This window comes from Trichoplax adhaerens, genomic scaffold (genome assembly GCF_000150275.1).
Source record: "Trichoplax adhaerens TRIADscaffold_16 genomic scaffold, whole genome shotgun sequence".
Taxonomy (NCBI): domain Eukaryota; kingdom Metazoa; phylum Placozoa; class Uniplacotomia; order Trichoplacea; family Trichoplacidae; genus Trichoplax; species Trichoplax adhaerens.
The window spans coordinates 440,149-455,850 of NW_002060958.1; the positions used below are offsets into that span (position 1 = coordinate 440,149).

The 15,702-nt window shown below is 34.8% G+C and overlaps 2 protein-coding genes across 2 annotated transcripts; one reads left to right on the forward strand and one right to left on the reverse strand.

Moving 5' to 3' along the window:
• Positions 1–9,944: 9,944 nt before the first annotated feature.
• On the forward strand, positions 9,945–12,489 carry TRIADDRAFT_50896 (uncharacterized protein; the record flags this gene model as incomplete). Its single annotated transcript, XM_002116499.1, has 8 exons — positions 9,945–10,060; positions 10,546–10,623; positions 10,892–11,006; positions 11,400–11,570; positions 11,735–11,836; positions 11,963–12,024; positions 12,134–12,275; positions 12,349–12,489. 8 exons carry the CDS (start codon positions 9,945–9,947, stop codon positions 12,487–12,489), a joined length of 927 nt encoding a protein of 308 aa, XP_002116535.1.
• Positions 12,490–13,333: 844 nt separating this feature from the next.
• TRIADDRAFT_31009 (uncharacterized protein) lies at positions 13,334–14,364 on the reverse strand (the record flags this gene model as incomplete). Its single annotated transcript, XM_002116572.1, has 4 exons — positions 13,334–13,446; positions 13,632–13,764; positions 14,074–14,173; positions 14,261–14,364. Coding segments are annotated over 4 exons (450 nt in total), but the record flags the coding sequence as incomplete, so codon positions are not given.
• Between the last annotated feature and the right edge of the window lie 1,338 nt (positions 14,365–15,702).

The following is a 15,702-nucleotide window of genomic DNA, read 5'->3' on the forward strand; positions in this document are numbered from 1 at the left end:
TTTTGTCGTCATCATCGTAAGTGATTAAACTGATAGGCTGATTGATAGATATCTATAATTCTAATTTATTCTAACCTGATGCTGTTGTAGTCTCATAGGTTACATTGTTTAAGTCAAGGAGGTAATGCTTATTGCAATAATCATCCTTACAGCAACAACGGTAAGTTCTTGAGGAGTTATGATAAATCAACGGACAATTTTTATCTTCACTACAGGTAAAATCTGCATTGGCCCAACAATCTATTAAATGGATATACGTATCAAGAAAGTAAAAAAGGCAACGTTAATTATAATTTTTAATTAAGACATGGATAAAATGATGGCTAAAATTCTTTAAAATCAATATGATCATTTTAAGACTTGTTTTAATTCATCAATTGATTACACATTGAAAAAAAAAAAATTGTATTAAATTTATTTTTGGTAGAATTGTAATAACCGTAATGACGTCTTAAAATTAATGTAACTAATGCAAAGAACATCCCTTGCTATCTAAAGATGTTTACAGAATTATCAGCATTCATAACTCGTGCAGAGTCAGTCATTATTACGCCAGTCTACATTCTAAGCTAAGTTATTTTAATACTGGAAACGAGAATAAGTGATTGCTAAATAATTGCTACTAGTTGATTATTATCACTTTGCAATATACGCGTATATTAATTCTCAAAAACACGGCATAAAGTAAGATTGTAATTGAAATACGAGTAATATCGATTGTAGATGTCACGAATAAAGCTTAATATCGTAGTCGAGGAGTATAAAAGTTACCAATGAATCAAATCAATTTCAAGCTTTATCAACTCACCTAGAAATGATAATTCTATACCATGCGGAAAAGAAGAATTCCTTCTAAAAACTGCTATACAGTGTTCTCTAGATACACTATCGTTGCAATGAACAGTAGTAAGGCATCCGTATATTGACTGGTTAATAGCTGCTGTTGAGGAGAAGTTGACGTTACATTTCCCATAATCATACTTATAACAAAACCGCGCACCGGAGACGTTTGATAAATCTGCCAAATTTAATAAAATATGTATATATTAGAACGTCATGAATGTAATGTAAAGTAACAGTGATTTAATGTCATTAAACTTTTAACGAAGAACTAATACAATATTAATACTATTAATTATAGGCAAAGAGTTACAATAGCGCTCATATAATGTAGATATTTATTAATTCATATGTATTGAACAGATGAAAAATACTAAATTCTTGATAAGCAGCAAAAAACGAGAGCGATAACCATTATCATATCTATAGTACTTCAGCAGTCAAATCAAATAGCAATAATTACATGTGTGGCGATAATAAATAATTAGTGATCAAACTGCAACAATATTGGCAGTTTTCTATTAGAGTATATGGTACAATGATAGTTTTCATTATTTTCTTGCCATGTACAAAATGCCAATACGATAAGCAAGATACCCTTGGCAGTTTCCTATTAGAGTACATGCTAAAATTACAGCTTTCTGTTATTTCCTTGCCATGCACAAAATGTATGCATGATTAGCAAGATATTCGTAAATAACTTACAAGAGTCTATAATTGCAAATTGAATGCCATTCTATAATGCGAACTAGAGTAGGACAGCTAATTCATTGACTAATTACTGCCTAAAAAGCAGTGATGTTTGTAGATGTACCTGTACAATACAAGCGTATTAAAGGTGCTAACAGAAGATGTTCAAAGTCTGAAGTTGGGCCATAAGGCTTATTATGGTAATATCAATAATAGCCCTCATGTATTGCAAATGTTAAAGTAAATTGAAGAGACAACTTGTCAGTGTTTGTTTTACATGATCAACTACTGTACTATGGTTGTCATTACAGCACGTAAGCAAACTGAAGTTGAATCTTATTCAGTTATAGCCAGCAGATGGTACTGTCATGTAATCTATAAAAATGTGGAAGAGTTGAGACGTTATTGAGAAAAACTACTTTCAACTTGGAATTGATATGAAAAGTAATATGGAAGTAAGGTAATTTTAAAAGTAGCAGTTTAAACTAGTGGCAATTATTATGATGGAGATATCATATGTTTGCTTTCACATGTTCGAGCCAAGTCAGGGATACAGCAAGCAACAAAACACCACTGACATCGGAGACTTTAGCAGAGAGAATTTTTCCATGCCATATTGATAATACAGCAATACAGTTCTGTTTCCCTTACGGAGACAGATTCCCCTCCTCAAACAGATGGTAGGATCATTACTATGGTATGATTTACGGTCCTGGTATGACTGTTTACTAATCAACACAGTTGTAAATACTATTCTAGAATCGTAAATAGCAGAATGTTGATTGATCACTGTCATTCATCAATCCTATATCTATATGTGTATATATACGTTAGTAGACACTAACTAGTGCAGTATAGCGAGTGTATACTTACAGGCGAATTAATTACCAATTTGACGCATGAAATTACTGTGTAATTTGATTACGGTACTACTCAATTGATTGAAATCGATCAATTATCGTATGTTGAAAGTCAATTCTCGCAATCGACCTTTAGTTTCGATTGAAAGGTAGAAACAGCAAGATGTAGTATACATTTATACAGAGTTGCAGCTTAGCAAAAAGATGAATGTAGGAGTCATATTGACGTATACTCCAATTTCTCTCACTAATCGTACACAAATCAATCCAACATTTTAATTCATCAATACAATTTCAAACAATTAGTTATTCATAAACAAGATAAATGAACATCTTTAAGCAAGAACAGCAAATTATGTTTTGCTAGTAATTTATACAAGTCTCCCACTGTACAATGTACATTTTTTGCCTCTATAAGCCATGTTAAACACGTAGAAATGTTGTCGCCCATAAATAATTATTATTATTACAACTATGTACTATTATTATTCTAATTATCACAATATTATCCTACGTTAGTACACGGACAACGGAAGTGGTGCTATCGCTTTAATTTCGTGACGGATCAGCAATGCGTGACAGTACAAGTATAGTAAATAATGCTAAAATGAGGATAGTCATACTGATCGCCATTAATAAAGGATCATTGGAAGAATTTTGAGTGTGGCGGTGTAGACTTGAAGATGTTTCAAGCTTCATTAAAAGTCATTTGTATACTGCATAATAGGTAACAACCGAATGGAAGAAATGAAAAAAAAAAAATCACTCCCCAGTAAATACTGCAAAGTATAGACAGCACAATATCTGGATTACTATCCCTGCCAGACTAGAATAGAAGCCTTTTTTAAGAGAATTTCTCACTTCAAAATGTCGATTGCAAAGACAAAAACCGATGACGCCTTGCTAAAATGCAAAGTGCAGCATTATCATTTCAAAACAATGTTGCATTGATTTACTGTTGATCTAAATAGAACTATACGACTAAGTACGATATAGTGATTGTCATTAGACAGTAAACAATTCAATCGATCAACGATTATAATTACAGTTCAAGGCGATTTGAGCGTAATTTGCCGTTGATGTCACGTACTACAGACGTGGAGAACATTGGCTACTATTTACAATACTCATAAAGTACCCCATTTTTTTTTTTTCAGTTATTTGTACAGTTAGGGAACTGATAGCATCGGGCAACCGTAGTAAACTATTGAATCTACGCCGCATACCCGTCAGTAATCTCATATTAATACAATCCATTCATCGGTGTTGTTAGCCCGATGGAAATGGAGGTTTGTTATCTACTTACCAATTGGAATGATCGAATTGAACTCAAGACCAAATAATAATATGTATTACAAGATCCTTGACCAGATGGATTTATTAGAATGATGGTATAGTATCTGGTTCTACATGTACGCTTATTGTCGTTTGATGACAACAACTGAAGTGATCTTTGCCCATGGTACAACACACATCCCACTACAATTAGAATGGGGAGAAAACAATTTCTTTGATATTTTTATTATTTTGAAATTTCGAATCTGCTCCGAAAATGGAAACATTATTTTCGACGAATGGAATATGATCAACCTAAGTCTATCTGGTAAATTAAGTCGATAATAATCATGGTGATCATGTATTGACGACTGCTACAAAAATAATAAAACTATTATCCATTCTTACCTAGTATAATCAAAAATCCAACAGTTAGAACAGCAAAATTGTAAACGATAGTAGCGATGTTGCAGTATCTCCTATTATGTCTGATCGCCATTCTTTGATCCAATTGTAGTAACGCTGCTTTCGGCTTGTATTGAAGTTTTTCCAATCCTATGACATATTACACTTAAAATTGTATCGTAGGCAGTAATGTTTAAGTGAAAAGAGATCTAGGATGCAGCATTAGAAATGAAGAAGGAAAGTGCGTGTTATCCGATTTTGATAACGTGTCGTTTGTCGTGGACGATGATGGACACTTTTGTTGGTAGAAAGTATCTTTTTCGATGGGGTCTATAATCGACAGGCAAAGTTTTGTCCTTGTACTAATGGATGGACACGTTGGCGAGCAAGCTTTGCTATTGTCGATCGATGCAAGTGCTTGCAATAGTTTGTAAAGTGGAATGATTTTGACATAAAAATGATGCAGAATTGAACTTGATCAACACGATATAGTCCACGTTTCAGACAGCACACTGTATAGTAGTATACTATCGCGTGTCACCGTGTATACCACCGGCAACGACGATGAAAACGATTAAACCTGCCAAGCACAACGATTGTACGGCGATATCCACGGGTAATAATGATACTCTTTTCCTCACTAATCAATACGTCGACATGATTCCAGTAGCAACCACAATTGAATCGATTGGAAAGCTTGCAGTCCCCAATCTAATGAGAACTTGTATAGTGGCTGAGACAAGCCATTAATCCCGGTAAAATGTTCCAAAGTTGCACCTCTTATAACTGTCTACCATGGACTCCTCGATCGTTACCACCACTTTCTAGTTTTCTTTCTACTGTCCGTGTCGGAGATGATCATCATTCATCAGTCTATCAACAGTACAGTACTCTACGTACAGTACAAAGGTGCTTGACTGTACACTGTACTGTAGGAGTCCATCAAATGGTATCGTCGTCGATCATCAATTCAAATTGTCCACTAATACAGCACAGTACCCATCAGTCTATCAACAGTACAGTACTCTACGTACAGTACAAAGGTGCCTGACTGTAACTGTACAGTACACTGTACTGTAGGAGTCCATCAAATGGTATCGTCGTCGATCATCAACTCAAATTGTCCACTAATACATACTCGCTGACCTCCGTTTTGTTCTTGTACAACCAGTACAAAGCAATAGAAAACAAACAAACAAAATGAAGATACTGTACCATCCAAAAGGACCTCAGGGTTTCTACTGTAAAGTACAGTCATGGACTACTCCATCTTGTCGGTAAGATTGAGTAAGTCCATGGTACAGTATAGAGCGTTGAACGATTGGACACTGTTGGTCGATACGTCAGCGTCACAAATAGAAGGATTGGAGCATTGGACTAGTCAAGGATGGATCGTTGGCACATTGAACTTAACCCTTAGTCCATGGGTACAGCATGCACCCAGGACTACGATCGTCCTAACTTGTACCATGTACTCCAAGCTTTGCATCATACTGTAGACTACTGGAAAAAGAGAGACTTCTAGAGATCCTAGGGGTGAGATCGAGTAGTCTATCAATACTAACTAGTCCAAGGCTGCATTCCATTTTACAGCTGCCATGGACTTCTAGAAGCCTCTTAGGGGGCTGGAAGCGTTCAAACTTGCTTCAAACATACTGTATTACACAAGTTGTACCGATGACTTGTACACGATGTACTGTACTGTACAGTATATTGTACTGTACTCAATCAACAATACAGTACTGTACTGTACAGTACTGTAGGATTGCACGGAGCACTGCTGTACAGTACTCACTGTACAGTGTACACTGTACATTGTAATTGTAAAGTACCGCACTGCGCTTGCTTGTACGGACAGAACAAGCTCTACATCATATTATGATATGATGATAAGCAAGATCCATTAATAATCGTAAAGGGTATTGGACTACTGGTCCGACTGTCCGAGATCCGAGTCAAAGTGCAGAACAGTTTTTACTGGAAAGTTGACATTACAGTACTGTACTGTACAGTACAGTACAGTCCTGTACATACTGTACATGAAGTGCAATCATTGTGTACTGTACTGTACTGTACAGTCATGTACTGTACTGTACATTGTACAGTGTACAGTACCTCGTGTACAGTACGTGTACTGTAAAGTACGGTACTGTACGTGTACTGTACTGTACATTACAGACTGGACAAAAGTAGGAAACCTACGCCTGGTACCGCACTCTACCGTACGGTACCGTAATCGACTTGAAACACTATATCACTTTTGGCGGGATAATCTGTTTATGTCCGCAATTGCGCGCGAATATTGACCAATTGCCTTCCTTCAAGGTACGTGAAATATGCAGGTCATTGCCCTTTTATATTGTTCTCCAGGCGGAAAATGAGCCAATACAATGCAGACGCAATATCAGTCATTCACCAAAGCAACACTGAATATGGATTTTATTTTTTTCTATCCACTTCCAGCAAAATAAAGTAGAGTACTAGACCGTCTGCATACGTATTTATTTTAGTAATTGATTGACGGGCATATTTTCGCGGTTTTTAACGCTAGCTTCCATTCATTGCATCCTCTGCCTCAGACTCGCAGTACTTTGGATCTACAACTGCCATGACTTATGCTAAATGAGTAAAAAACATCATTGCTTTAGCATTGACTCTACTGGACCAAAATAATAGCTCTATTTCGCTCACCGATCTGTATAAATAATCCAATCCATCATGCAAATTAAAGTCATGCTAACGTACGAGTGCCACTAAATTACTCATCAAATACATACCGTATCGATATGACAATATACAGGCTGTGCTGTACATACTGTTCAATGATCATGATACGCCTTTTCCTGTATAGAATTATGTATGATGATGTCTGCATGATTCAACGACGTAGAAATGCGATCCATTGGATACTGCATGTCTATGAATCCAACGCCAGATCGTCAATGTATAGCTAATCTCCAACTGAATACTATATTGCAAATATTCAGTCTGCCTTTGATGGTTGATTTCCAACTAGGCAGGAAAAGGTGCCTTGATTGGACTACAAACTGTACTGTATGCAAGTGTATGTACAGTATGTTATGACACAAGTCCACTGAAAATCGCATCATACAGTAAAACTAACACGTCTAATATAGACTGTACAGTACTCCTAGACAGTGTAAAATACAACCACTCCACTTGCGAGTTGCGACACAGTTTTTACCCGCCAAAGAGTGGAAAGCCACTGTACAATACAGTCATGCAGTACTTGCAAGTGGACTATATATAGAGAATGAAATGATCGGACGTCCTGCTCCACCTCTCACCACAGCAGAGAAAAAAAAAAGGAGGAAGAAAAAAGGCTATTCGGTGCAACATACAGGTAATGCCTGAATTGGTAAATATATTGACAGGAAATAATACTGCCAGCTCGTTAATCACTTTGTGACATTGACATCCCAACCAACCAACCAACTATGCAAAATGAAAGAAATTGAAGGAGAGCAAAACTTTTTGCTTGCTTGTCAATAATGCTCAATAATTTCATTTTGAACCGACGTCAGCAGGGAAGTACTGCCTTGCCCCTCTGGTCTCCACACGTCGATTATGCTGGTGGATTTTGTCGGAATGACATAGAAGCATCCACAAAATGATCATTCCATTCGATCTTGGCAGATATACAATCCTAACTTGGCTGCTCTGAAAGACTCTACATTACAAGCGCAATGTTGGTGCTATAGTATATGGGCAAATGATAAGAATGGATTGAATGTTTTCTTACATGCAATACGGTAGAACTACCACTGTATCGGTATCGTGTGACCGCATGCACAATTTAGTCATAGCATTTTTCAAGGCTAAAAACAGTGACTAAAATGATGCGGTATTATGATTATTTTTTGTGCGTACATGTAAGCTACATAGCATGAGCACGTTAAGGAAGCACAGCGGTGCATGACGTTAGAAAATAGGCAGTAATTTTCCAGACCAGTTTTCTTAGCAGTATTGAAAGGTGTTTGAAATGAAACTCTACAAAATGAGATTAATTGCATAGGTTAGCTAGGTAAGGTGGAGGGCAAGAACATGGCCTCGATTAAAGCCGCATGAGATACGTTTGCAAAGCAAATAAACCGTTTGTGGTTATTTCTAGTAGTCTAAGGCTAATTTTATCTGAAGCCAGCAAAATGCATATCTTCTCTCTGTGTCAGCACTGTAGTGATGATACGCCTACTGTTTGATGAGACGGTTATTATCATTTTAGTGTTGCATACTGCCCCAGGATTGTAAACCTAGTACCGATCACAACAGTAGCATTGACTTCGTGCAGTACAATATCCCTGTTCAATAATGATACAATATGGATACAAGCAAATAAGAGTCGCAATTACTAGACAACTATTAGAGTGGTCGAGTTTATCGCACGCACACCTACCTGTAATAAATGAACAGTTCTTCAATTCACATATCTCTAATAAACGAACAGTTCTTGAATTGAGCCCATCAAATATCATGAAATACTTTATTCTCATTTATCACAACAAGTGTTAACCTACTGCAGTAAATGCTCCGATGTTACCTATTTACAGTATCTTCAATGTGAGATTAACTTAATATAGAGTATACGGGTGCATACATCATATCCAGTAATGTCTGCAAGTATGCAAAGCACATATTTAGGAAAGAAGAATCACATACTCGTATAGAGTATGTCCATACGTACTAAATATAGACGACTACAGCGTACGGGTTGAGCTCACGTTCGGTATACGGTACTTCGTCCACTGTGTATATACAATCTATATGTACTTATACTTTTACATTATCCCTGTCACTTCGCACTGAGCATATTATATGCATGTTACATATGGCTTATTAATCTGATTATTCCATGTACAGTATGCGTATTTATATTTATTTTAGATTTATACATATGATATTATTGCATTGGCCTTTAATTATGTAACTAAATAACATTATTGTTGTATTTTCCTCTTTAGGTCGGCTTCTAAATGTTTCTGCTTCACTGACGTCTGCAATATGCAACATGTAGGAAAGATACTGAGTGTATAAATCCAAAGTATAATATCTTTAGTGGCAGCAGTTTCATGTAGCTAGTCACTATCACAGAATCGGATGTACCGTCATCATTGATAACTTAGTATTATAGTTATATAATTCGTGTAGTCCTACTAGTCGTATTAGTTTTGCAAGTGTTAGATCTAGTATCATGGTCTGTTCTTTTCTAAAGCATGAAACAGAAGTTCATTTATTCAAATACAATCGTCAAGCATAAACAGATTTTGGAGACGGAAACCTATCTATCTACTGAGCGATTTTCTACATAAATTATTAATTGGCGTCATTTTGTAATTACTGTAGTAACATCAAAAGATTAAAATTAGTGGTGAAGAATTGAATCAATACTGTACCGTGTGCAACTAGGTAAAAATTCCTCTCGAGATTGAGGACTTTCATCGTTGCAAATACTGTAATTTGGCAGTAACTTTCAACAGTAAACATTACTGTACAATTGAAATTTATAGTACAGTCTAAAATACTTCTTGTTTATAGTATTTAAAAGATAAGAAAGACAACATCATTACTTGTCGTAATATCGCTCTGTGGCTATTGTCAGTGTAATCGAGCTTCATTAATTAGACAAAAGTTCTCGAAATTGTATCTTTGGATACATCACTGAAGTGATTCACTACGTAAGAAGCATTATATCACGCAGAACCTTTAGCGATAATCAAAGCGACGTCTTCTAAACGCTACTCGGATTTGACACGTGTGAAGTGGAAGGATAAAGTCAATTCTACTACTTGGACGCTGAAAAATTACATATTACGTGTATTCAGTAACAATTCCTTAGAATTTAAAAAATTATAAGATATGGAAAATTTTCACAAGTTAGAAAAAATTGGGGAAGGAACCTATGGCAAAGTTTACAAAGCATGTAATAAGATTACTGGTCAAACAGTTGCTTTAAAAAAGATTCGCTTAGATAGGTAAAAGTATGTTGTGATAGTAGCTACTGTCGTAAATAACAACTTGTATACGATAGACTCTCACTGGTTACCACATTCGCATATAATCGATATGTGCAGTATTATAGTTCAGCCGCATGCTAGTAGGCTTCTATTATGTCTTTTATCAATGATCATGAATTGCTTGTGCATGTAGCACTTAATTTAAAGAGCATAATATTGTGATCGCATGCTAGTTGCCTTACAGCTAAAATTCCAAGTTGTATAGTATTTTTTCCGCCCTAAAGTAATTGCAGGTTCAATATTTTCTCGTCTTATCCGTTCTTTAGTATAAAAGATACGAAACAGTTTACTGATTGTGTTCAAATTTCCATCACATTCGTAAATCTTGTAGAATAATGGATTCGATACCTATCTATTATAAATTTTATGGTCGAATGCGTATAATATATGGTCACAAATATTGGCTTGTATCCTAATACAGTATCTATGTTCTTGCTATCTAGTGATAAAGAAGGCGTTCCCAGTACCACACTGAGGGAAATCTCTATCCTTCGGTCTCTAAATCATTCATTTGTAGTCAGGTATATCAGATGGAACTATCAAATTTATTACTTATAATAGAAAAGAATATATATAGTGCTTATCCAATAAAGTAATCCTATTCTGAAATATGTATACTTGTACGTACGTAGATGAATTTCGGTTGTAACAACCATTATACCGACTTTGTTTTCATAAAATTATATAGAATAAGATTTAATTTTTAATGATTGAGTTTACAGCTCGTGAGAATTTGTTACTAATAGATACGATATAATTTTACCTGAAATTTATATTTATTAATAATAGGCTATACGATGTGGTCCATAGTGATCAATGTCTGTATTTGGTATTCGAATATCTTGATCACGATTTAAAACATTACCTAGATCACGCTTATAAAATACCTCCGGCGTTGTTAAAGGTAGCTACTCTTAACTTTGAAAAATAAAATTGCAGAGTTTGTATAATATCAGTGATACGTATAGATGGCTTCGTAGAATAATAAAATAAATTATATACGTGTTCATTTATTATCAGTAGTTAACATGATTAGTTTGTTTCTAATTGGCGCAGTATATCTATATAGATTAGGTAAAGTAGGCTGATTTCGTAATGCATAAACTTAACATTAAGTAATTACTGTCAATAGCCATCAACTTAGATTACTCATTAAAGAGAATATTTGCACTACGAAGCCATTAAAATTTAACTTAGCCACAATAAGGATATTTATAGGGTACAAAATCTGTACCTCTGTGGTTACCGTAAAAGCCTTATACAACACAATTGATGCTGATGACTTTAACTTCATTAGAGTTACCTGTATCAGATGTTGCGTGCGATCTCATATTGTCATTCAAGACGAGTGTTACATCGCGATCTGAAACCTCAAAATTTATTAATTGATTCAACGGGTACACTGAAACTAGCTGATTTCGGTTTGGCTCGTATATTTGGACTACCAGTTCGACAATACACTCATGAAGTAATTTTCAATTATAATTTGTGAATTTATTTATGACAATTAATTGCCCTATATGTTTAGTGGTTATATTAACCTGTGTAGACTGTCCACTTCTTAATGATAATGGACTAATTTCGGCTTTCGTAATATTCTTCTTGAAAGTACAATTTATATCTCATTTTTAGGTCATAACTTTGTGGTATAGAGCGCCTGAAATATTACTAGGAAGCACTTATTACTCTACTCCTGTAGATATTTGGAGCATTGGATGCATCTTTGTAGAAATGGTATATTAAACTCAGCAGAATTATTAATCTATTAGAAATTGCTATTATTCTGATTTTTACTGCATGAAATTTTAGCTAGATACAGTATTCAATACTTCCTAATGCTTTTGTACTGTAATGATAAAGATTAATAGAAGACCACTTTTCGCTGGAGATTCCGAAATTGATCAGTTGTTTAGAGTATTCAGGTAACGCTATTACTACTTAACATGTTGTTAGTCTCATCAGAAGCATTTAGCCTACTTCATAAAGTTGAATTATAATTCTAAAATGATATATATTTATCTATGTCAATAGAACCTTAGGCACGCCTGATGAAATTACTTGGCCAGGTGTCTCGGAAATGTCAGATTATAAGTCAACGTTTCCTAAATGGCCGTCAAGGGATTTAAATTCGGTTATTTATAGCCATGATGAAGATTGCGTCGATCTAATTAAGGTATGTCTATAATTTGATACGAAACTTCAGGTTTGACTGCTAATAACCAGGTCATAATATTAAAATCTTCTAGCAAATGTTGGTTTATGAACCGAACGGAAGAATATCGGCAAGATTAGCGTTACAGCATCCCTATTTCAGAGATGTTCTTTCACCTGATAATGGTTCAGTGACAGAGCTAATTCGATTATATCAGAAATCTTTAAGCAAATGATGAAATCTTATTATTTCTGTATTTCTAACTATTCCAGCGAACTATCGTTGTAGCTATTATTTCTTATCATGCATAAAAGACCAAAGAATGGTACTTAATAGGCTTATTTCAATTGTCGAAATTGTTGCACGGTTTGATTATAAGATAGTAGTACCGTATAACATTCTTGTGTGTATATTAAATCAATTGCCAAGGTTTCGGCTCATATTTTATCATTTCCCTTATATAAATGCTGTATATGTGCCAATGTTTATTGTGCAACAAGATATACCTAAATCTTGAATGTACAATTACTATGTTTGCCTATGAATTTTAAATCTCATATTGTTGTCGCATTTCTTCGATAGTGAATACCACCAAAAATCCTTTGCAGGATATGCTCGATTGACGAATATTTTATTAATGCTCAAATGAGACAATTACATAAAAAATACTAACTTAAGATACAGTGGTTGAACAGGTGTACTGCTTAACGTACGTAAGGCGTCAAGTTATTGCAGTCCCAAAGTAAAGTATATTTTTATACAAGAGAATAGTATCTTATTGCTAATAAAATTTGCTGTTTAATGCAATTATGAAAAATTAGTGAACGTGAAATCATTTCACAAACTCCTGTATAGATGAAAGCCGGTATCATCAAGATAAAATTAATTATTCTTGTTTGCACTCTTGTCGGTCTCAATTGATTTATCATTTACCGATTCTGTAGAAGGAGCTTTTCCGTCCTTGCCATGTTTTGTTTTTCCCCTCCTATTCGTTCCACTGCTGTCCTAAAACATTTCAGTATTAACAATGATTCTCTTGATTATTAACGTGTAAAGAACAGAAAATGGAACATATAGTACTAGATGTTCCCCCTAAATGTTCCAACCTCATGCTTTCTGAGCGATTCAAATGAAAATGTAGTAGGACCATCATTAACTAACGAAACCTGGCCAGTTGATCCAAAGATATTGGCTGTAATTATAAATATTTTCAGTCTTTAATACTTCTGAATCTGAATGCTTCCTTTTTAACCACATAAACTCATGAACATAAGTTGGGAGTATATTAAGTGCATTATAATCGCCTAAATGATTCAAACATATAAAGAATGACAAAATTTGCGTCTCTTCTGTTATGCGTTCAGAGCCTATGCTTACACTTTATCCTTTCTTCCAAGTACTGTGATTTGATCGCAGTCAAAAACTTTTCGAACAGTTCCTTCGATTTCTCCGGTGGCATACAGTTGTTAAAAGCCGGTTTGGCACCTTTGAATGCAGCAATTAAAGTATACTGTCCAACGAGAAATATACTACGAATTAATACGACGATCTACAATTACATCAAATTTGTAATGACAACAAAATAACTGTTTGCTTAGCTCAATTTTAAAAAAAATATCCTTAGGCAAGTATTTTAATTACTGAATTATACAACAGTTATCTATAATAGGACTGCATATGCCGAAATGCTTTTACTACCGCGAACTAGAACAAGTGTTTTTATCTATAAAATGTCATAGTAAATATTCAAAGTTCCATTTAAATAATATCAAGTAAATGATTACAGCAATTCTCAATTCGCTCTGATCGCTGTTAATACCTGACTGACACATAATATTTCATAGTTCATTTCCTTAACATTTCTTTCCCATAGTTTATCTTCATCATTAAAGACTCGTATCGTTAAAAGTCTTTTAACACTGCAAAAGCATTTAACACAGTATTAGTGTTAGCACTCACCAATAATCAAATAGTCTTTCAACCGTAATAAAGATGTTATAACCTACAGATAATCAATATCTTTTTCTGAGTCATCCTTTCCGATACCAATAAATGCCACTAATCCAGGGCCAATCGAACTTATTAGATCATTGCCGACTGTGATAGATGAATGAATATAGACTTATTAGCGCGGACAGTATCAATAATGTTTTATATTACAAAATGGCACTCGTAGCAAATCAATATACCCGATAAAGTAATATTTTAAAAACATGTTAGAATTCGAAGTGGAATACTGCGTTGTGGAGCGCAAATGAGAAGATAATATAGTTGGTATTTTTATAGATTAAAAGCATTAAAATTTATAAATAGATAATGTAGTCTATGCATAGAGATATTACTAGGAAGCTGCAGTTATCGATACAGAAAGTATGGGCCACTATAAGAAATAGATACACCACGCATTAACTATACGTTATTATCTTCAATGAATTATAGAGGTATAAGAAAATACTACGCTTGTATTTGCTACTACCAGAGACTGACATGAATAATATGTATATTATACAAGTCAGGGTATGCTAGCAACGCCATTGTAAACTTCGAACTACACTAACTGTGAGAGTTTATATAACGTAGTCAAAAATATCAATAAACCGCTCAACACTAAAGTCTCGACGTGGAGAATTTACATATCGTACTGTAGTAGAAGTATTTTATATCAACACAGACCATAGCATTGAACTGTACAATATACTGTACATGCAGACAGGGTAATCCATAAGATCACATCTTCTACAGTAAATGATAACGTTATTGAGTATTGATGCACTTTTAGTTGCACTTTAGCAAAGCCTTGATTGCACACGAAAGTATCTTTACAATCAAAAAGCTCCAATACCTAGCTAAGGGTTAGCACTAAAGCAAGAGTTATCTGATATTATTTCAGCTTTAAATTATTACTACTTGGAAGGGTATTTGTATCAATCCTGCGTCAGTAAAAGCGAGCCAGTTAACGATCAAAACTTTGACGCGATTTCCATTGGAATGTCATTAATCATCATACACTTATTACATCCTAGACTACTAGATGATAGTCCTATCTAGTGGTCCATAGACTCTATGGCAGAATATTCAACTATATTAAACTGTACAATGTACATTCATTACTGTCATGAAATTGCCAATATGATCGGAGTATGTACCCTAAACATTGTGCAATGTATATTTGCGTATACGTACTTGTTACACGAGCTTCTGTTACACGCTGTACAAGAGCTTTCATGATGAAATTTGTAACACTGGACAGATTAATTAATAAAGCTCCATCTAGCCTTCTTCAACGCTTCTATTTAACATTCAAGAAATAGATGAAATAGAAGCAGCGATATTACATCATTATAAAACTCGTATGCTACTAGATCCCACTCCAAGTCTGTTACCACGGCTACAGCGCTGATTCATGGCTGAGTGCTGACTGCTGAGAGTGCGTGCAGCCATGGTCCAA